The sequence below is a fragment of the Cetorhinus maximus genome, chromosome 17 (genome assembly GCF_964194155.1).
Source record: "Cetorhinus maximus chromosome 17, sCetMax3.hap1.1, whole genome shotgun sequence".
In the NCBI taxonomy this organism is placed as follows: Eukaryota; Metazoa; Chordata; class Chondrichthyes; order Lamniformes; family Cetorhinidae; genus Cetorhinus; species Cetorhinus maximus.
Window position 1 is genome coordinate 24378531 of NC_135895.1, and position 24432 is coordinate 24402962.

The 24432-nt window shown below is 42.2% G+C and overlaps 1 protein-coding gene across 1 annotated transcript in view; it reads left to right on the forward strand.

The window, feature by feature from the left end:
* LOC144692244 (palmdelphin-like) overlaps positions 1-24152 on the forward strand; it is a 74380-nt gene extending 50228 nt beyond the window's left edge. Inside the window, exons 4-8 of the mRNA XM_078560839.1 lie at positions 1733-1847; positions 6533-6557; positions 6657-6770; positions 8383-9495; positions 23718-24152. Coding sequence (XP_078416965.1) covers positions 1733-1847; positions 6533-6557; positions 6657-6770; positions 8383-9495; positions 23718-23764 — 1414 coding nt within the window. The 3' untranslated portion in view covers positions 23765-24152. The remainder of the gene's footprint in view (positions 1-1732; positions 1848-6532; positions 6558-6656; positions 6771-8382; positions 9496-23717) is intronic.
* Positions 24153-24432: the final 280 nt, after the last annotated feature.

The following is a 24432-nucleotide window of genomic DNA, read 5'->3' on the forward strand; positions in this document are numbered from 1 at the left end:
GAAACCGGTTTGCTTTTGTCCGTTCAGCCCATTGATGGCGGGCCGTCTTTCCCGCCATTGGACATCAGGAAACTTATTGTAGTACATCAGCATATCATTATAGTGCTAGCCCACCAGGATCAGCCCCCACGCTGGATGGTCCTCCCACGTCAGTGTAATTGCACGCCAATGTGTTTCACAACTGCACATAAGTGATGTGCACCTGTGAGCTGAACTTTGCTCAGGACTTCAAGGTTTGTTTGCCTATCTTGCTTCAGGCAGCACTCACTGTCATCCGCGCCAGGCTTCACAGACAGCACCACATCACTTTTAGGGGGGCTCATGGGCAGGTCTCTACCTACCAAACCAGCCATAAGGTTTTGTGCAACTGCAGGGCTAGCACTTGCTTGGGAAAGGGGGAGTAGTGGCCTCAGGCAAGGGAAGAGGCTGCAAGGTGATGGCTGTGATGGGGAAGGGAGGTATCCCAGGGTTTGTGTGGGGTCAGATGTTGATCTGCGCAAGTGGCCTCAAGATGGTGATTCCTGAGAAGACAGTCTCCAGAGGAGTTGAGGCCAGATGGACATGTGAGCATATGTACGTGAGAATGGGTGGTAATGTCCCTTGAGCTGGCAGTGAGTGAGATGCCAGTGAACGTGTGATGGGCTTGAGTGTGTGAGTTGGAGTGCTGAGATGGTTGCCATACCCTGGCTGCACAGATGAGATCATTCATCCTCTATCTGCATTGGATGGCCAACCTGTTCTGTGCAGCATTGGTACTGATCACCACTGCCAACGCCTACCAAGCTGGAGTGGCAATGTTGTTGCCCCTCCTGCAACCAGAGCGGGGGTAGAGGCCATCATGCAGGCCTCCACAGAGTCCAAAAGACACTTGAGGGATGCGTCACTAAACCTGGGGGGCTGCAGTCTTCTAGCCTTTGGGGCCCATGTCGTATTTGCGGCAGTCCTGGGCTGGAAGCACTGAGAGGTGTGCGCACGGCTGTACTTCAAATGTGGCGCCCGGCATGATGACGTGTTGAGGTGACAGCATGGCAGGGAAATCAGAGCCTGCCCACCATGGAAATGGCGTATTTCCCGTGGATACATAATTAATGTGGTGGGTTTGGGACGATACGGCATGAGAAGCTGCCATTGCAGCCAACGGGTAAAACGTCATTTTAACCGCCCGCTACCACACTTAGTGCAAATCTGGAACGATTCCGCCCCTTATCAAATGCAGCCTACACAAGCAAGAAACTTCCTCATGAATAGATAGTAAGGTTTTTATGCTAAGGTAGACAGTATGGCGCTCCATACACTATCAAACACATCACACCAAATGTGAGCTGACACTACCCAATATAACAATTAACATGATGTAGACAACTGGCTATATATACATACTATCCAGCAGACATACTACTAAAATGCTCTAATCCATATATTTACTGCCCAATATACTATACCATATTTCCATTATATGCAATGCTTAATATAGGCTTCTCAGAATGTTGACCACATAATGTACTATCCAGTTGATAAACTGCTGTCATTTACAGAATTTTTTTTGCTACGGGAAATGAGTACATATTGGATTTCTACCCAGTACAAACCTGTTGGTGCTTTCTGGATACATGTTTGGTGAGAGAGGCTGTATTTAGGTGCATACCGGGATAGACAAGTTATCACTAAAGTTTTATTTATTTCTTAAAGCTGAATAGAAGAACTACATTCTAAAACTAAATGTTACTTATAGGCTTGAAGAGGAAATCAAATCTCTTGAAAACCAAGAAGCCCAAATTTCATGTAATGAACAAATGTTACTGAAGAAACTGAAAGCAGCAGAAAGATCTACAGCGGATATAATAAAGGTACAATATTCAAAATGATTTGGCAAGTGAATAGAGCAAATGTGTTGCTTTGGAGCATAATCCATCTTAGCTTTCATCTTTAACATTTTTTCCTGTACATTGCTATGTAAGCAAAAGAGGACATCATTTTGTGAACAGTAAGGCTCAACAAACAGTAATAAGGTGAAGGGCATGTAAAAAGCAAAACTGGAGTCAATGGAAATCAGGGGGAAAATCATCTGCTGGTTGGAGTCATACCTAGCACAGAGGAAGATGGTTGTGGTTGTTAGAGGTCAGTCATCTCAGTTCCAGGACATCACCTCAGGAGTTCTTCAGGGTAGTGTCCTAGGCCCAACCATCTTCAACTACTTCATTAATGACATTACTTCCATCATATGGTCAGAAGTGGGGATGTTTACAGACAACTGCACAATGTTCAGCACCAGTCACGGCTCCTCAGACACTGAAGCAGTCCATGTCCAAATGCAGCAAGACCTGGACAATATCCAGGCTTGAGCTAACAAGTGGCAAGCAACAGTCGTACCACACAAGGGCCAGGCAATGACCATTTCCAACAAGAGAGAATCGACTCTTGACATTCAATGGCAGTACCATCGCTGAATCGCCCACTGTCAACATCCTGGAGGGTTACCATTGAACATAAACTCTGCCCTGGCCTGAATGAGTGCAGCTCCAACAACACTCAAGAAGCTTGACATCATGGGTCCTGACAATATTCTTGTCCTGACAATAGACTTGTGCTCCAGAACTTGCTGCACCCCTAGCCAAGCTGTTCCAGTACAACTATAACACTGGCATCTACCCAGCTATGTGGAAAATTGCCCAGGTGTGTCCTGTATACAAAAAAAGTAGGACAAATTCAACCTGGCCAATTACCGCCTATTCAGTCTACTCTCCATCATCAGTAAAGTAACGGAAGGGGTCATCAACAGTGCTATCAAGCAGCTCTTGCTTAGCAATAACCTGCCCACTGACACCGAGTTGTGTTCTGCCAGGGCTACTCAGTTCCTGACCTCATTCAGCCTAGGTTCAAACATGGACAAAAGAGCTGAACTCCCGAGGTGAGGTGAGAGTGATTGCCCTTAACATCAAGACCATATTTGACTGAGCATGGCATCAAGGAGCCCTAGCAAAAATAGAGTCAATGGGAATCAGGGGGAAAACTCTCCACTGGTTGGAGTCATACCCCGTACAAAGGAAGATGGTTGTGGTTATTGGAGGCCAGTCATCTCAGCTCCAGGATATTACTGAAGGAGTTCCTCAGGGTAGTGTCCTAGGCCCAAGCATCTTCAACTGCTTCATCAATGACCTTCCTTCCATCATAAGGTCAGAAGTGGGAATGTTCGTCGATGTTTAGCATAATGTTCAGCACCATTCACGACTCCTCAGATACTGAAGAAGTCCGTGTCCAAATGCAGCAAGACCTGGACAATATCCAGGCTTGGGCTGACAAGTGGCAAGTAACATTCACGCCACATAAGTGTCAGGCAATGACCATCTCCACCAAGGGAGAATCAAACCATCGCCCCTTGACATTCAATGGCATTGCCATCACTGAATCCGACACTATCAACATCCTGAGGGTTATCATTGACCAGAAACTGAACTAGACTAGCCATAGAAATACTGTGGCTACAAGAGCAGGTCAGAAGCTAGGAATCCTGCAACGAGTATCTCACCTCCTGACTCCCCAAAGCCTGTGCAGCATCTACAAGGCACAAGTCAGGAGTGTGATGGAATACTCCCCACTTGCCTGGATGAAAGCAGCTCCCAGAACACTCAAGAAGTTTGACACCATCCAGGACTAAGCAGCCTGCTTGATTGGCACCACATCCACAAACATTCACTCCCTCCACCACCAACGCACAGTAGCAGCAGTGTGTATCATCTACAAAATGCACTGCAGGAATTCACCAAGGTTCCTTAGACAGCACCTTCCAAACCCACGACCATTACCACCTAGAAGGACAAGGGCAGCAGATAGATGGGAATACCACTTGGAGTTCCCCTCCAAGTCACTCACCATCCTGACTTGGAAATATATCGCCATTCCTTCACTATCGCTGGGTTAAAATCCTGGAGCCCCCTCCTAAGAGCACTGTGGGTGTACCTACACCACATGGACTGCAGTGGTTCAAGAAGGCAGCTCACCACCACCTTCTCAAGGGCAACTAGGGATGGCCAATAAATGCTGGCCCAGCCAGCAAAGCCCACATCCCGTCAATGAATAAAAACAATCATCCAGGACAAAGAAGCACACTTGATTGGCACCTATTCCACAAACATTCACTCCCTCCACCACTGACGCACAGGAGCAGCAGTATGTACTATCTACAAGATGTACTGCAGGAACTCATCAAGCCTCCTTAGACAGCACCTTCCAAACCCATGACCACTACCATCTAGAAGGACAAGGGCAGCAGATACACGGGAACCCCACCTGCAAGTTCCTTTCACCACCGCCTACTTAAGGGTAATTAAGAACAGGCAATAAATGCTGGCCTTACCAGCGATGCCCATGTCCCATGAATGAATAAAAAAATGTTAATCTGATTTTGATGCTGTTGGCTTGGGTAATGTTAGTCAGGACACCAAGGTTCTTTGTCAAATATTACTACAAGGTTATGTAGATCAATGCAAGCTGTAGAATAGAGAACAGGGCCTCAGTCTAACAACCCATTTAAAAGACAGTAGCAGTGACAATGCAAGCACCACCCCCACCCCCCCACCCTGCCATTCTCCTATCTCAGTGCTGTTCTGTATCAGTCTAGATAATGTGCCCAAATCTGGAGAGGAGTTTGGATCCACAACTTTCTTACTTGGAAATGATAGTAATAACAGCTGAGCCAAACTGTCAGTTTGTAATACATCAGAGAGAAATTCCAGCTGTTCTGGTGTGAGCCTGGGAGGAAGAAGGGCTGAGGGCTGCTATATAACTTTGGATAATCCATTGACGCAATTCATGCTCAAGCATCAGATTTACAAGTCCTGACTTGCCTTTGAAAACGCTGGCTTACCACTTCTCTGCTCATTAACAGGCCAGTGTAAATATCAAAGTTATACGTTCTTCAGACTTTATTACTGTAAATATAAAGTTGCTTGAAGTAAGGGTTTAAAACAACTTCTGAAACAATGTTCAAATGCTTTTCCTAAGTCACACCAGTACTCCAAGTTATTCTTTTTATGTGAAGCATTTCTAGATGCTTCTGATATACAAGATAAGGCACTATATAAATGCAAGTGTTCCTCTTTCTACAGATGCCCCATCAATAGTAAAGCTTGGGCTTTTTTCTAAACTATAATTGAAAAGGCTAAATAATTAACATACTCTGAAGCAGAGTAGGCTTTGGTGATGCACTTTCACAATCTAAATATTCCCCAATATAATCACACCGCCTGAAAACTGAAATATTATGGGCAGAATTTTCTGCTTGTCGGGCGGGCGGGCGCACGCCCGATCCGGACAAATGTAAAGTGACACACGATGATGTCGGGCGAGCGTCCTGACGTCATCACGCACTCAGCGATATTTCGGTCAGCGGGCACACATGTTCAGGCCTATTAAGGCCATTAAAAATCTAATTGAATTGGCGGGCAGGCATAAAGGCCAAGCGGCCTTTGGATTTTTTGCAAAAGCTCATCCAGGGCGGGATGAGGTTTCGATCTGTCATTTAAAGAAAAATTTTCAAACTATATTCTAACATGTCCCTACCTATGTCACATGAGGGGACATGTTTTTGACATTTTTAAATTCTTTCTTTTTTATTTTTCAAAATCATCTCCCTGAGGCAACTCTGTGCCCTCATCCCCCACCCCCCCACCTCCACACAGGCAGCGCTGAGCGCTGCAGCGCACGTTTCACGCTGGACGGCCTTAATTGGCCAGCCAGCGTGAAATCACAGTCGCGGCCCGATCGCAGGCAGCAGACGGCATTCTAACCTCTCCCATTCGCCCCCCCCGCCCGACAAGGGCAACATCCTGGCCATGTGTTTAATCACATCTTGGGGCCCGAGTGTGTTAAGCTTATTCAATGAGTATTTGGGTTGCAGAGTAATAATTTAAATATATCAGGGAGATATACGTTTTTGTATCATTCAGAAGATAACTTGCTGAAACATTTCTGGGTCCCAGTAATATATAATACCATCTCTGAATTGAGGCAATTGCAGATGTTACTTTACCAATCCAGTCAACACATCTTTTATTTATTTATTTTTATTCGTTCACGGGATGTGGGTCATCGTTGGCTAGGCCCAGCATTTATTGCCCATCCCTAATTGCCCTTGTTCAGAGGAAATTTAAGAGTCAGCCACATTGCTGTGGGGTCTGGAGTCACACGTAGGCCAGACCAGGTAAGGACGGCAGATTTCCTTCCCTAAAGGACATGAGTGAACCAGATGGGTTTTTACAACAATCGGCAATGGTTTCATGGTCATCATTAGACTTTTAATTCCATATAATAATTTTTATTGGATTCAAATTTCACCACCTGCCGCGGCGGGATTCAAACCCAAGACCCCAGAGAATTACCCTGGGTCTCTGGAATACTAATGCAGTGATAATACCACTATGCCACTGTGCAGAGTATAGGATATTCTATATAGGTGGTATAGTATCACTATTTTGCTGGTAGCACATTCGGTTTTGAGAAACCACAAAAATTAATCTTAACTGTATCTTCACAGGCAGCACAGGCTGAGAATGATGAAGGTAAGAAAGAGAACTTCAACATTTCTTTTATCATTTTTTGCAACAATAACCTATTAATTAGAGTATTATATTATTAATTCCCTCTGATATTGTTCATAGACCAGTTTGTACACTCAGAAATTCCAGACCCTTCAAAATCATATAAACCTCAAGACCAGCAGAGAACAGCAAGTCCAAATGCAGAAACACAAGACTTTGGGCAGCCTAAAGAAGGTACCGTTTAGATGATTCATTCAGTTTCTTCCTAAAGGTATTATCTCTTTTGTAACTAAACAAATAATTCAACCGTATCTGTAGGAGGAGCTATTTTTTCGTATTGTAAGTTCCATTAACAAATCATAGAATCATGCAATTGTATAGCACAGAAGGAGGCCATTGAGACACTCATGGCTGTGTCAGCTCTCTGAAAGAGTTATCTAATTAGTCCCTCTCCCCTGCTCTTTCCTTCATAACACTGCAAATGTTTTCTTTTCAAATATATATCCAATTCCTTTCTGAAAGTTACTGTTGAATCTTCCACCGTTCTTTCAGACAGTGCTTTCTACAACTCACTGGGCTAAAAAAAACTTCACCTCCTCTCTGGTTTTTTTTGCCTGCTATTTCACTGTAGAAAGACAGGACATCAAAATAAGTAATTAATGTTTCATTGAATGTTCAGGGTCCGGACGACGTTCTGTGGGGCTTTATTAAAATGAGTTTTTATTTACAGCTGCTATGTAGATATTGGGACCTCTTCACAAGGCTGGGACTCCTCCTCCCTTCAGATCTCTGATATTCAATCATGTGACGTTACATCATCATTATCTCAGCATCATGTGCTTCTGATGTTAACCCTCAACTCTCCCCCTAAGTCTTTATCTCTATCATATTTATACCTTCCTACAGTTAACACCTATGTTTTAATAGCCTGGTAATGTCATTCTGATATTGCACTCAATAATTTCAAGGCTCCTAAAAAGTCTTACTGACCAGATGAATATAGCTTCCTTCATGCTAGAAATATTGATCACCTTTATCATGTGAAGTCTTGTCCACTATCATAATGACAACCTCTTGCTGAAATTAAGTTCAACTGACAAACTCTTCCTCTTGTGTCCCACTTTTTACCTTGGCATTTGGGAGTTGTTTGGTGATCCCAAAAATTGAAGACTTCCTGGCCGTGATACCTTATGCCAAAAGATCTGGCTCCTCTTCAGTAAACTTAATTTTCCTCTATACTTTCAACCAAATTTTATAATCAACAGAATTGCAGGACTGATTTATAATGCTGAATATGGTCATTTCTGAGTTGCTGAATTCCAGAGTTACCAAATCCTGCTTCACTTTACACCCTGCCAGTTACTACCTGCTGGACTGCCACCCAAGATGTGCTGTTGGTTTTGACAAAATTTCGATCCAAGTTTCACACTGGGCCATTCCAGTACAAAACTTTTGTTTTGTGGGCGTTGAGCAAGCCGTATATCTGTGGCTAAACCACACCACTATTATTTTAATGATTAATCATGCCAATAAAGTTGCTCAGTCCCATTTAGTGTAGTTGCAGAGGATGTGATCATTTTCCTCACCAGTTTGATGGTAGATGTTAGTGTGTGTGTGTATTTTTGGCATGCCCTGGCTGTTTAGTCATGACAAGGAGTTGGAAAATGATGGAGGTGGTGGTGAATCAGTGGCCAAACCTGACAGTATAGAGAGCACATCTTTCATTGCAGAACAATGTGTGATCATTTTTTATTATTGGTAAATCACATTAATAGCTCTCTCACAGTCACAAAGGTATTATCTAGCGGCAATTAAATACTAACCTGCATAAATATTTTCTTAACAGCTTTGTTTGCTGTGGAAATCAATGTTCAAAAGGATATGAAGACTGGAGAAAGCACCATTCTATCAACTGTACCAGTGATGGTCGATGAAATCAAAAACAAAGGTGTTAAAGTCTATGAAGATGGGGTCAAATCCGTTTATGCCTTACGCAGTGATGGAGGGCGGGTGCAGAATGGCATAGACAACATGACTCATGAGGAGGTGCAGGCACTGTTACAGCAGGCTGGTGAAAAGCAAACCAGTGTTTCTGCAGCATGTCATGCACCTGTTTACTCAAGTTCCCATAATAACCCCCAATCTCCTAAAATGTTACCCACTGGGCAGACAGGTTCTGAACCAATGAATCAAGAAAACATGACAAAAGATGAAAGAATTGAGAGGCATAACCCTGTTATGGCTCAAACCTATGGAAGCAATGACACTGTTGTGTATCAGGAAAGGAATTTGCCCACTTTTCCACTGCCAACGTCTTTACCTGCTACCTTCTCACCTTGCCCTGTAACCAATTTCAGGTCTCTGAGCTCCACACAACATCAGGATCAGCAACATAATGAGCCACCATCAACTGAAGATAAGCTGAATTCAGTGCAGGTTCGGTGCCATCAGCAAATGGACAATCACCGTGAGGCTGTGTTTATCAGCTCAGAGCTTGATCATGATTGTGGGTCATCTTCCGCTTCTGATGAAACAGTCGTTAGTTTTAATGTTGTCCATTCCTTGCCTTCTACTATCAACGCTGAGGAACCAGTTACCATGGTGTTCATGGGATACCAAAATGTAGATGATGAAAATGAAACCAAAAATGTTTTGGGGTACGAAGGAGCTATCCGAGCAGAACTGGTTATGATCAGCGATGACGACGATAGTGAGGTGTCACCACATCAAGCAAATAGTCACACCACCCCAATACTTCATCCAACCCCATCTTCAATGAGGGATGAGATACATAAAACATCATATGCTGCAATAAATCTAACTACAGGAGGGAGCTCTCTCCCAAAGAAATCTGCTTTAATTTCAGGCCAAGATACAACTACAAATCATTGTCCCTATAAAAATTACTCTGATGGACATATGGATGGAATTGGAAACTATGATGACGCCTCTGTGTCAGGTACAAAAGACAAACGAAAATGTGCTTGTTGTTCCTTTTTATGACAACTTAACAGTTATTCTTCAAGCCGAAACTTAACCCTGACTTTTCCTGTTATTACTAATGGATTGATAATACTGACTTGTGTTCTGAGTACTTCAAGTATTCTTTATGCATAACCTTTTGACTAATATTTTATTTCCTGTTATGCCACTCTCAAATTAACATAATCTTTATGTCTGAAATGACAAAAGGTCATTAATTAATAGAATTGTGTGTTCTATTCCAATTTCTAATCAGAATTTTAAAAAATATTTCGATCAGTTGCCAAAATTTAACAAGCACAGTTTTGAAAAGCCTGAAATACCCCTAGATATATGTAGTTTGGAGATACTTTGAGGTGAAGTTTTCCTTAGGCCCATTTTTCAGCCTTAATGAGTAACAAAGCACGTGCCTCAACCAGGAGGCCTGAGACTTTCTGAAATTAGACCTCATTAACATTCTTTGGGTAAACTGCTGACTCCACAGGCAGCTTTCCCATTTCACGAAGGTGCCCTGTTGCCCCATTAACAGCTTGCACTTCCGGCAAATATGCGAGTAAAAAATTTAAAAACTTGGATGTTCACGATCAATTAATGGGGCATGCCACCAGGTGCCCGCCTCCAGCAAAGTCTGGCCAGGAACTGCGGCCAGAAAATTTCAGGTTTATAAAACTCTCAGGCGTCAGGACAATTTGCAGATCAGCCTATGCTTCTCAGCAGCATGCCTGCTGGCGCATGTTTAAGGGGATCGGACGACTACCTCTGCTTTAGCCATGTAATTGAAGATGGTGGGTGGGACACAGATGAGTGAGGTCCAATCTGAGGGCCCGAAGGGCTGGTAGCCTCATTGGAAGAGTTAATTGCTGCTCAAGCAGGAGTCCAAGGGGGCACTTTCACAATGGAAACATTAACAAAAGGGTTCAGATGGCCAGAACTGTCAGGGCCATCAGTGTGGAGGGAGTACACCTCCACTAAAATACAGTTAGCCACAGATGCACCACCGCCTTTAGGACCATTGATATCAGCATATGTATCAGGCTATGATCACCCTTCAACCCACCCATCACCCCCACGCCCACCCCATCCCTGACCCCCCCCCCCCCCCCCCCCCCTCCCCACCCCACCAACTGCTGCGAATGTAGCCGCCTACGAAGTGCTGTCAGGCTCCTGACACAGTACTGCACCTGTGTGACATGGGCAGGCCAGCCTCTGCCTCCAGAAATGGCCATTAATTGAGTCCTTAAGTGTCTTGATTGTCTACACCCACCTGTAAGCCTGCCCCTGAGAAACTCGCCTGGAAGGAAAGACCACATTGGGAAGCCATTCCATTGGGGTATTCCATTACTTTCCCAGCCTCATGCTTCCAAGGAGCTACGTGTATTGATGCATTCCATGTTTTATATTGAGAACATAAGAAGATACAAGACTAGATGAATACACTGCAGTTCATCTGGCTTGTTCCAACAAATGATTTGCACTACCACATTTTCCATACCCTCCCAATCATTCTTTCTGCCAACTATCTATCAAATTCCCTTTCGAATCTGCCAATTCATGATCTATTTCCAATCTCCAATCAATCTGTTTGTACAATACTTAAATCTATACTGTTCGCCTTTCTTCTTCTGAGCTTTAGCCTTCTGTGCCCCAATTGGCAAACTTATAGCATGAACAATGCTGGGGAGCTTGTTGCTGATCAGACATGAAATCAGAGGAAAAAATAAATTGTGCTCGTTCATTTCAAAAGCATGCTACTCTGCTGCTGTTTTCAACCTGATAAAGTTAGCTACTTTTTAAATTGATAGCTCTGGCTAGAACCCATTTAGAGGACTGCGTATAGTTCTGCATATAGTGAGCGTATAGCTCACAGGAATGATATATTGGCCATGGCGCGGATGCAATTCAGATTGACCAGAATGATACCTGGGTTAAAATGGTTAAATCATGAGGATGGGTTGCATAAATTAAGCTTGTATTCTCTTGAGTATCTAAGATTAAGGGGTGATCTAAGTGAGGTGTTTCCAAGATGTGTTTAAGATCAGCTGTAATCTAATTATTTTTCAGAATAGGCTTTAGGAGTTGAATGGTCTGCTCATTTTGTTACCATCTCCACAGAGATCAGTAACTCTTAAAAAGAGATTTGAGCTTCCAATAAATAACTCGTTGAAAGAATAGCTTGACACTATTTCACGTTTTAAAAAATTTTACTGTACCAAATTACTAAAAAAGCACTGGGGAGAATTTTGTCCCCGTCGGGGTAGGGTTGTGCGGGTGTGTGCGAGGGGGTGCACCACCTGCGATCGGCTGGGCACTGCCATTCTATGTGGGCGGGCCAATTAAGGCCCGCACGGCGTGACATGTTCCCGGAAGCGCTGAAGGGGTGTGGCGTTGCCTGAGTCGGGACACAGGGAGATTAGTTTAAATTTTAAAAATTTTAATAAAGGGAAAAAAATATTTTTAGGACATTTTTAGAAACTGTCACATGAGCTGGGGCATGTCTGTGAATTTTATTAAAAATTTTTTCAAACCTTTTCCTTCATGAAACCTCATCCCACCCCTGGATGAGATTCCATGAAAAATGCGAAGGCCGCCTGGGCTCTTCACCTGCCCGCCAACCTTAAGGTTGGACAGGCAGCTCAGTTTATTGTTTTAATTGATAGTTAAATGGCCTTAATATGCCTTTGACAGTTCGGCGGGCGTGCAGCCGACTCGAGTGCGCGACCACTGAGCTGAAAATTTGAATGATGCGCGGTGACGTCAGAACGCATACCCAAGGTCACCGTGCGTCATTTTATGCCTCGGCCAGCGAGCCCCACCCCTGCTCATCAAGCCAAAATAGCCCACTATTGACTAAATACTTTTCTTTTTGTAGACAACTTATACTTTAGACTACTGAAAGTATCATTCCCCAATATACTTGTCACCCATTGCACTCTCCAGTGAACTACAGTCCTTTTAGCAAACAGTCCATAGTTGCTCCCGCCTTCCAATGGATTCCCATATCCTCATTTCACTGAGTGGTAACTTTGAGTGACCATCTCCTGGCACTTTCCTCAGTTTTCAGAGAGGTTCTTGAATCCACCACCAGCAGTAAAGCTTGTTCTGATGATTCTTATGGACAAATCTCCCAAAATCCTTAGATGGCTGCAGGATACATCTCTTCGACTAGAGACCATCTCCATCCCACGTCCGATTGTTGTAGCGCGCAAAGCCAAACAGTCTTTCTTTTTTTTTATTCATTCATGGGATGTGGGAGTCACTGGCTAGGCCAGCATTTATTGCCCAACTCTAATTGCCCTTGTTCAGTGGGCATTCAAGAGTCAACCACATTGCTGTGGATCTGGAGTCACATGTAGGCCAGACCAGGTAAGGATGGCAGATTTCCTTCCCTAAAGGGCATTAGTGAACCAGATGGATTTTTACAACAATTGGCAATGATTTCATGGTCACCATTAGACTTTTAATTCCAGATTTTTACTGAATTCAATTTCCACCATCTGCGTGGCAAGATTGAAACCCGGGTCCCCTGAGTATTACCTTGGGTCGCTGGATTACTAGTCCAGCGATCACCTCCCCGACTGATCACACAGAGACTGTGATACCCATTGATTTGTAAGGAGGCCTGTAACCTGATCTGAAAAATGGCTTCCTCTGCTCTCTTCTATGTCTCCATAGCAACATGAAAACACTTTAACCTTGCATTCAGATAGAAATGCTAATTAGATATCCTTGACTCCAATTCTCTTTCATCTTAGAAGTAAATGGGCAGATTAAAGCACAACTGGTTAGAAAAAGGGCACCTTTCTGGGGCTTGGGAGATTCAGGCTGGAATCTTGCTGAAGCGTCTCGCCTGCCAGCTGGAGAGGTGGCAAGAGAACCCTGCTGCTTCTTTTTGAGAAGGCCCACCAAATCATAAGCCAATCAGGCAATGGCAAGGTCACCAGCGATCCTTCCCCTGGAATCAACGCCACAGGGGCTGAAGCCTCACCTATTAAAAGGGGAGGCGGTGGCTGCTGCAGGGCAAAAAGCACCCACCAGAGTCCCAGAATCGCGGATCGACCCAGGCCACAGGTAAATAATGATGGTCTTACCATCAGGCACATTGCAGAAAAGATCATGTGACCCTCTTCATTTACCATAAATTTAAGCTAAAGTCCCAAAATATAATAACCCAAAAACTTCATAATCATAACTCTTCATATGACCATATTAAAATGTTAAAATATAATAATGAATATTTCTTCATTCTGTGTTTTAATTTGGAATCCTTCATATTTACAAGTTTTTTATATTATGTATTGATTCACTTAAACTGAAAATGGAATGCAAAAAATGTTTTTTTAGCCTTAGAGTAGCAGGCTTTTAGCCTTATATTTTTGTACTTTTAGACCCTGCTGTTCTCATGTTAGACCTGTATTGTGAACATAATTTTACTAATCTACTCTCTTTGTAAAATTAGCTTCAATGTGTTTGTATATTAATCAGTTCAGTATGGTTTGTTGCTACCTTATGCTAACATTCTTTACTTTTCTGCAAATAAAAATTGTTTCATCTAATTCTTTCCCTAATTTTGTCTCACTTATTCATAGTGATTTGGAAAAAATTATCAACATATTTTCAAGGAGATTGGGCTTTATGCTATACATCGGCCTATAAATGTGTAAACATGGAATATCTTGAAATGCTGACCTATCTGCATGAATCTAATACAAGAAATATACAGTATTATTAATATTCATAAAATTATGAACTGCTTGAAAAATATTTCTTATTGCTAACATATCCAGGTGCTTTATTTAAATATACTCCTTTTTACCCTTTGCTACCACTACTTTATAGTGTTCTTTTGGTACGCTGTCCTTTTAATATTTCAATCGTGGAAAATGTTTTCAAAGGCTGCAATTGCTGGCATGGTTTTACATTTTCCATCTCTGTGAATATTCTGCCGCAAAAGGTCAAGGAATATTTTTTCACAGTCACAAAAGAAAGTACCTGCTGATTTTCATCAATATATTTTACAGTATTTACATTTTCAATTTAGATACAATCTTATGATTTGCAGTTGTTGTTTTAATGTGTTGTATAATATAATGTAAAGCATAGCACTTAAGCCCCATTTTATCTCGAGATGGGTGGAAAGTCATCCTGACTTCTGAAGCTTGAGCTATGGGTGATTTTATACCCTGGACTCATTTACAGGTTCATGATTAGTTGCTTGTAAAGCCTGACAGCTGGCTGGAGGATGGGAGCGCAATGTTGGGCAGAACGTTCCCCAGCGCTTAGTTATGCTGTAGGGGAGGGTTTTGGTAGGGCTTCATGATTGGGGGCTCAAGTCAAGCCTTGGACACGGGAGGACTAAACTTTCTTTGTGGGGCTCAGGAAAAGAAGGAAAGGTTATATTTGAGGAACAGACTTGATTCGTTTGAGCATTTCATGGCCTCAACTGCCTTCCAGTTAGATTGATCTGGAATGAAAGCCACAATGGCTTTCTTGATCAGGCCCATTGTTAAAATAGCAGTTGGTCCCCAGTGTTGTAATTGGAGCCCCTTCATCATATTTAAAGTTGGGACCAGCTGGTTTCCAACAGGTATTTTTCCCTCTGCTCAGTTGACGAATGCAGGAAGATAGCAGAATCTCCATGGGTAAGTTGTCCAGGCAATTTCAACTGTCTGTCTGATTTTGACTGGGTTAAAATTGCCCCTTAACTATGTAACAGCTCATGAATTTGCAGGCCCAATTTTACACTCCATATTAAATTCATCTTTTATAATAACTGTGGTGTTCAGGAGTTCTGAAGCAATCCATGACCAGCAAAGCCTGGACAACATTCAGGCTTGGGCTGATAAGTGGCAAGTAACATTCACGCCACACAATGCCAGGCAATGACCATCTCCAACAAGAGAGAATCTAACCATCACTCCTTGACATTCAATGACATTACCATCGCTGAATCCCCCTCAGGATACCATTGACCAGAAACTGAACTGGACTAGCCATATAAATACTGCGGCTACAAGAGTAGGTCGGAGGCTGGGAATTATGTGGTAAGTAATTCATCTCCTAACACACCAAAGTCTATCCACCATCTACAAGGCACAAGTCAGGAGTGTGGTGGAATGCTCCCCACTTGCCTGGATGAGTGCGGCTCCAACAACACTCAAGAAGCTCTAAACCATCCAGGACAAAGCAGTCCGCTTGATTGGCACCACATCCACAAACTTAAACATCCACTGCCTCCACCACCGACGCACAGTGTCAGCAGTGTGTACCATCTCCAAAACGCACTGCAGCAACTCACCAAGGCTCCTTAGACAGCACCATCCAACCCACAACCTAGAAGGACAAGGGCAGCAGATGCATAGGAACAACATCACCTGCAAGTCCCCCTCCAAGCCACACACCATTTTTCCCTGGAACTGTATCGCTGTTCCCTGATTGCTGCTGGGTCAAAACCCTGGAACTCCTTCCCTAACAGCACAATGGGTGTTCTTACAACTCATGGACTGCAGCGGTTCAAGAAGGCAGCTCACCACCGCCTTCTCAAGGGCAACTAGGGATGGGTAGTAAATGCTGGCCTAGCCAGCATTGCACATGCCATTCATGCATAAATTTTTTAAAAGTTTTTTTGACATTTGTAGGTAAAGCCTAGTCTTATTTATAGTCGACGATCGACACCTCTGCAATCTAGTTTGTCACTGTCATGGCAAGCAGAAGAAAAATTTGGGAAGGACTCCATTATGGTTGGGTGCCCGCCCTTCCCTTTCCAATTGCACCAGAATTTCCTCAGACAGTACGAAGGGAGCATCTTGTGTTCAACCCCCTATAGGAGGAACATCAACGAAAGAGATGGATCATATTGCTTGCTAGAATTTCTGCCAGTTCCATCTGTTTTGTCCTCAAGTTAATATCTACCTGGATGAAGTAAGGATGCACTATTCGTCAGTATCTCATCCTGGCGGAAGTGGGTCCCACAATAGTTTGAAAAGCCCGTGCAAATTGACCAAATCTCTTTTTGGGAAATGGACCAGGTTTGTCTTTTTAGCAGCAGTATCATCCTTCTCTAACCCCATTGATACTTCACCCCAGTGGTAGCTCAGTGCTGCAAAATTCCCTTCCCCAACACAATGTGTGCCTGTGCGGTGCCACCACAGGCGCCACCACAGGCACACACCTCTGACCACTTAATGTAAATTTCTCCATGATCCTGGGAAATCAGACAAGGTCAGGCACCTCCTGAGTATTATTCAGAGGAGACCCACAGCTCTTGGGCCCTTTTATATGTGCCGGTATATACAATTGAAGTAGGAAGGCAAACAGAGATGATCAACAAAGTATTCTGTAATGAACCTGGTGGATCTGGAACATTTTATTAATCCCTCTATCTGTAATGTTTTAAGAGCCAATATTAAAATAAGTTAAGAATGTTGATCTCAAAGACAAACCTGTGTTGTCTACACTGGTCAAAATCTGAAGTCCTGTTACAAAAGACGTGATGTGAAGAATGCACTGGTAAAACTCAGCAGGTCTGGTCGCATCTGTGGAGAGAGAAACAGAGTTAATGTTTCAAGTTGAACATGACTCTGCTTCAGAATGAGATGTGAAGTATATTCTGCAATGGAACTTTTTTTATACGTTTATGGGATGTGAGCATCACTGGCTAGGCCAGCATTTATTGCCCATCCTTAGTTGCCCTTGAGAAGGTGATGGTGAGCTGCCTTCTTGAACCGCTGCAGTCCATGACCTTATGATGGAAGGAAGGTCATTGATGAAGCAGCTGAAGATGGTTGGGCCTAGGATGCCACTTAATAAATTAACTTTTCTTATTTAGGTGTAGTGCTAATCTCTTATATTCTGTCTCACCAACACCTTAAAACAAATTATATTGCTCTCTATTGTCATATTAATAATATCATACCATTTCCATAATGTATAGCTCAAAATAACCTGATTCCACAATCTCAGTAAGGGAATCAATATGTAGGGTATATGTTACACAACAATCATTCATTTTAGCACTCCTCTGCTTACTGTTAACCTAATTTTATTGACACGTCAGTAATAACATTATGGGCAGAATTTTGCCCTTGGCATGCAGGCTTGGCGGGGGCAGGTGGGGGGGTGGTCGGGAAGCTGACAGCTGGTCACAATCAGCACTACACCACGATTATACGCTGCTGGGCTGTTTAAGTTCAATTTGAAACTTTAAAATAAAGAAAGATAGAAATTATTTAGACATGTCCCCTCATGTGTCACATGAGCTGGGACCTGTTTATGAAATGTGTAAAAAAAATTTATTAATTTAATAAAACCTTCTTGAAACCTCATCCCGCCAATGGATGAGGTTTCATGAAAAACGCAAAGGCCGCTTGGGCTCTTCGCCTGCCGCCAACCTTAAGGTTGGACGGGCAGCCCTGTCAATTAGTTCAATTGGTTTATTAATGGCCTTAAGAGGCCTTTGACAGTTCGGTGGGTGCGCCGCCGCCATCCGGCGCGTGCCCGCCGAACGGAAGATCACAATGACGCGCGGTGATGTTGGGACGCACACCCGATGTCAGCGCGTGTCATTTTACGCGACGGCACATACCCTCCACACGCCAAAGAGGAAATTCTGTTCTAGGGATTTCTCCAAGTATATAAAAAGGAAAACAGTAGCTAAAGTAGGTGTTGGTCCCTTAGAGCGTGAGACTGGAAATTAATAATGGGAAACAAGGAAATGGCGGAAACATTGAGCAGTTACTTTGTATTAGTTTTCATTGTGGAAGACACAAAAAGCTTCCCAAGAATCATTTAAATCAGGACGGAAAAGGGAAGGAGGAACTTAAAACAATTACAATCACCAGGGAAAAGGTACTGGGAAAAATCTTGGGACTAAAGGCTGACAAGTCCCCTGGACCTGATGGCCTGCATCCTGGGGTCTTAAAAGATGTGGCTGCAAAGATCGTGTGTGTATTGGTTGTAACATTCCAAAATTTTCTGGATCCTGAAAAGGTCTTAGCAGATTGGAAAACTACAAATGTAACACCTCTATTCAAGAATGGATGGAGACAGAGGGCAGAATTTTCTGCACGGCCCCAACCCAAATGAGCATAAAATGGTGCGCGATGACATTGGGTGAGCGTCCCAATGTCATCGCGCACTCACGCAATATTTTGGTCAGCGGGCGCACACGGGAGTTGGCGCGCGCCCGCCGACAATTAAAAGGCCTATTAAGGCCTTTAACAATCTAAATGAAATAAATTTTTTGCTGCCTGTCCAACCTTATGGTTGGCGGGCAGGCAAAAAGGCCAAGCGGCCTTTGCATTTTTTGCAAAAGCTCATCCACGGAGGGATGAGGTTTCGATCTGTCATTAAAAAAAATATAAAATTTTCATCCTAATTTCTAACATGTCCTTGCTCATGTGACAGAGTCACATGAGAGGACATGTTTTTTTAACATTTTAAAATGCTTTATTTTTAATTTTTCATATCTTCATTTCCCTGAGGCAGCTCTGTGCCTCAGGCAGCTTTTCCTGTGCTCACTTGCGTGCATGCGCAAAGTTCCCCGTTTGCCTTCCTCTCACCCCCACACAGGCAGCGCTGAGTGCTGCGGCACATGTTTCATGCTGGGCGGACCTTAATTGGCCCGCCAGCGTGAAATCACAGTCTGGCCCCGATCACGGACGGCGGTCAGCTTCCCAAGCACTCCCGCCCTCCCCTGCCAAGCCCGCCCGACAAGGGCAAAATCCTGCCCGGAAAGCAGGAAACTATAGGCCAGTTAGCCTAATGTCAATCGTAGGGAAAATGCTTGAATGCATTATTAATAAGGTAATAGCAGAACATTTAGAAAATCATAACGCAATCAGACAGAGCCAACATGGCTTTGTGAAAGGGAAATCATGTTTGTCTATTTTATTAGAGTTCTTTGAGGAAGTAACAAGCAGGATGGATAATGGGGAATCAGTAGATCTGGTGTATTTGTATTTTCAAAAGGTATTTGATGAGGCACCACATCGAAGGTTACTTCACAAGATAGGAGCTCGTGTTATTGGAGGTAACATATTAGTATAACAGCCAACAGGAAGCAAACAGACTGGATAAATAGGTCATATTCCAGTTGGCAAACTAACTAGCGGAGTGCCACAGGGATCAGTGCTCAGACTTCAAATATTTACAATCTATATCAATGATTTGGATGAAGGGACTGAGTGTATGGTAACTAAATTTGCTGATGACACCAAGATATAGGAAAGCAATTTGCGAAGAGGACACGAAAATGTCTGCATAGGAATATTTATAGGTTAAGTGAGTGGGCAAAAATTTAGCAGCTGGAGTATAATGTGGGAAAATGTGAACTTGTCCACTTTGGCGGGAAGAATAGAAAAGCAGCATATTATTTAAATGGTGAGAGATTGCAAAAATCTGTGGTGCAGAGGGATCAGGGTGTCCTGGTGCATGAATCACAAAAAGCAAGCATGCAGATATAGCAAATGATTGGGAGGGCAAATGGAATGTTGGAATTATTGCAAGGAGAATGGAATATAAAATTAGGGAAGCTATACAGGACCTTCGTGAGACTGAATCTGGAGCACTTTGTACAGTTTTGGCCTCTTTAGTTAAGTAGGGATATATTGCATTAAATCAGCTCAATAAGGTTCACTCAGTTGATTCCTGGGATGAAGGAGTTGTCTAATGAAGAAAGGTTGAGCAGGTGAGGCCGATAGTCATTGGAATTTAGAAGAATAAAATGTGATCTTATTGAAACATATAAGATTCTGGGGTCTTGACAGGGTGGGTGATGGGAGGATGTTTCGCCTTATGGGGGAGTCTAGTTCTAGGAGTTACAGTTTCAAAATAAGATGTCTTCCATTTAAGATCGAGATGAAGAGGATTGTTTTCTTTAGAGGGTCCTCAGACTTTGGAATTCTTTTCCCCAGAAAGCAGCCAAGGCTGGGTCATTGAATATACTCAAGTCTGAGGTAAACAGATTTTTGATTGACATGGGAACCAAGGGTTTTGGGAGGCTGGTGGGAAAGTTGAATTAAAGCCACAATCAGATAGCCGTGATAGCCATCTTATTGAATAGTGGAGCAGGCTCAAGGGGACAAATGGCCTACTCCTCCAATTTCTCATGAGCTTACAGTGCTCATAGCATTTTACACTGTTGCACAAACTATAATTGCATAAAAGCAGGTATATTTACCCTACCTCCACATCCAATCTCCCTTGACAGTTGGCCGTAGAATGTGTATAGGATAGACTTGCAGGAGCTCAGACAGGGGTTAATTTAAAAAATACACAAAAGGGATCTGTAATTCCAGTGGTAAATACTAAGCCCTTAAGTATTAATCAACAGTAGTATTGGGAAAAAAATATAATTCAATTTAATCCTCAAAGGCTACTAAGGATAACTACTACTAGGGTAGGGGAGGCAGATATGTGTTCATGTTGATTATATGTAAATTTTGAATTTACCAACTCAGTTTACTGCACTGAATCCAAATCTACAGAGACAGAATGTTAACTGTCTGTATCTTTAATCCAGACCACTATTTAATAATTCAGTTTTTTAAGCATGAGAATTACTTTAGTTTTCCAATAAATATTACATTATGGAAAAAACTGGATCATAATATCCATTGCTGCAGGTTGCAACATGCCTTTCGCAAAAGCTCTGTGACATTCCTTACCTTTCAAAATTTATGAGAACAGCTTTATGTGAACAATTTTAACCAGCAACATCTGTTGCTCTTATTAAGTGAATTAAAATGTCACCTAGCAGACTTTGCATGGATGATCTGCGAAATATAATAAAAGAAAAATACTGTGGATGCTGGAAATCTGAAATAAAAACAGAAAATGCTGGAAAAACTCAGCAGGATTGGCAGCATTTCTGGAGCGAGAAACAGAGTGAATGTTTCAAGTCCAATATGGCTCTTCTTCAGAACAGTTCCAAAGAGCCATATTGGACCCAGAATGTTAACTCTGGGCAGAATTTTAAGTCCCACGGGCGGGTGCGTGCCTGACCCGATCAGGCGTAACATTGCACAAGATGACGTCGGGCAAGTGTCCCAACATCATCACGCACTTGCGCGATATTTTGCTCGGCAGGCCAGCACAAAAGTCAGAAGCGCACCCGCCGACAATTAAACGGGCAATTAAGCCCATCAATGGCGCAATTGTCTACTTTTTTTGGTGGCCTGCCCAACCTTACAGTTGGCAGACGGGCGAATCAGCCAGGCGGCCTTTGCATTTTTCATCAAACCTCATCCAAAAGCAGGATGAAATCTCCATTATGAAATACAATGAAAATAAATATCTGTGGACAGCTTCTTATAGGGTATATTTTCAGGTGCTTGATTGTGATGCATGGACATTTTTTTGCCGCTTTTTAAACCTTCATTTCATCATTTGAATGTCTGCGGCTCCCTGAGGCAGCTGTCTGCCTTCAGGGAGCTCTCTCGGAGCGCTCACCCCCGCCCGTGGTGACGTCATCGCCCACCCTCTTCCTGCCCCCACCCCGCTAGCACTGAGCTTTTCAGCGCGTGTTTCAAGCGTGCGGGCCGTTAATTGTCCAGCCAGTGTGAGATTGCGGTTGGGAGCCGATCACAGTCGGCGGTCTGTTTCCCAGCTGCTCCCAGGCCTGCCAATCGTGTGCACCCACCAATGGCAAAATTCAGGCCTCTGTTTCACTAGCCATGGATGCTGCCAGACCTGCTGAATTTTTCCAGTATGAAATTTAATATTATGTAGCAACACTTGACAAAATGAACAGTGTGCAAATATGCTATTTTTTCGTTAATTGATTTACCATGAATAAGGCGTAGGATGAGTGCTCTATCCTCCTGCAAAATATGATCAGTTTCCAAACTTTCTTTAAATAAAGGAACTCACTAGGAAGCCATGGGTTTAGCATCATAAATGCAACCTGTAATGGGAGTGTAATACCTGAACTATTTGGCCAAACTGAGAAAAATAATTTATATCTCTCTAAACAGGAAGTCAAATGAAATTGTCTATAATTTTGGGTATAAATGATAGCATAAAACTGTTCTTAGTTCAATTCTGTTTATTTTAGTTGCCACAGACGAAATGTTTTCCCTTTGAAGATTTCACTTGCTTTTATACAGCCAAATGAAAAAAATGCTACATTCGGATTCTTTAAGATTTTGCATTGAATTTAAACAATATTCTTTAATTTTTTTCTCACTACTTTATTATATTTAAAATATTTCTTTTAATGTTATACAATAATAAACCTGAGAAATCCTCCAGAATTGAAAGGAATAAAAGTTTCAGCCGTCTTTCCGGCACTATCTTCAGCTTAATTATTTGGATTTCTGGATTAGCAAAAGGAGGTGTGTAGCAATATGCTTCAATCACTTCCTCTAAATTCATGCTCATTAATACCAAGAGAAAAATCCAAAATGATGCACTGACAACAATTTTATATTTCAAAAAATAAACCCATTGCATTGAAATTTAGAAATTGTGAATAAATATTCAATATAGCAACCCACGTTATAATGAGTCAACATCAAATAATGTCATTAATAAAGAACAGTTCATGTTCTGGCTAGAAACTGGTTTGGTAGGATGCAAAACATTTTTATTAAACATTTTGCACAGCGCTGTAGTTATGACTGTTGACTTGCAAATAACAGCTTATCTCAGTGATGTTTAGACTGTAGGATTTGTTTCTTCCTCCACAATGTGGGAAGTATACTATGCATGATGAATATTTTATGGATTTGATCGACAAAACTGACTACTACTTTCAGCACTAAAATCCAAGCTGCTGGACAAGCTATTTGGCTTTCCTTTCCTTCTAGTACCATTTTAATGAAGATTTCAATGATACCTTTAGAGTAACTGTGCTGAGTAACATCTCAATGTGCAGTATGTGAATTGAAGAACTTGTTGCTGAAAATATTTTTGTTAAAAAGAACTTTTAGAATCTTTTAATATTCTCTGGGCTTCAACAAAAATTCTGACCTTCTCTAATCTAACACTTTTACATAAGATGTTTCTGTGCGTTTAGTGCATGCCAGCTCTCCGTGTTGTTTCAAAGCTTTTCACAACTAACTATGTGCATAAGACATCAACACAATGTTGTGGTATGTATATTTCTTCCAACAAAATTTGGTTTTAAAATTTTGTGAAATCCGAAAATGTTCCAGAAATATAAGTAACTATATTTATCTTTGTTCCTCCCTCAATCAACAGCCTTAAGATCTAAAATGACCAGGCTAGGTAAAAAGCTGGTGATGTAAAGCGGAGCCTTCCATCCAGCAATAACTTGACCATTAGTTCTACCTGGAACAGTGAGAGGTAATGTGCCCTTTTAAATAGAGGACGGACAAGTGGAAATTACCATCCATTAAGTTTGTTGTGCTGCAACTTAATCTACTGTTCAGCTACTACATATGTATTCAATCAAAATGTTGTATCCATTACATTTGTATCAGCTATCATTTACCTAAACATAATTGATGTATCCGATTATTTGTGCTCTATATTATACTTGGAAAACGATAGTTGGTTCAACTAACTATTACAAACTTGCATTAAACTAATTTTAGTTATTGAAACTGACTTTCACTTACGTTCTTAGTTTAAAAGGCAGTCTTTATGAATAATAAAGTACTCTTGGCAAAGATATCTGTATTGTTTTTTTTTTCAAATTTGGATGTAAAATATTTGATGACCCTTTTCACCTCGTGTTATTAACAATATTTAATTTCTAGATTGGCATGTTTAGCCTTATGATAACGAAATGCATTCCCATTTGGAACTCTGCTACAAGTCAGTAATACACTTTTCATTTGATGTTCCTAGTAATTGCAGATGCATAATCCTGTCAGCAGTGCATGATTTGAAGCTTAGGCCTCCTTCACAGCTGATGGAAGAATAAAATTTGCAGCCTGATGCAATAAATGTG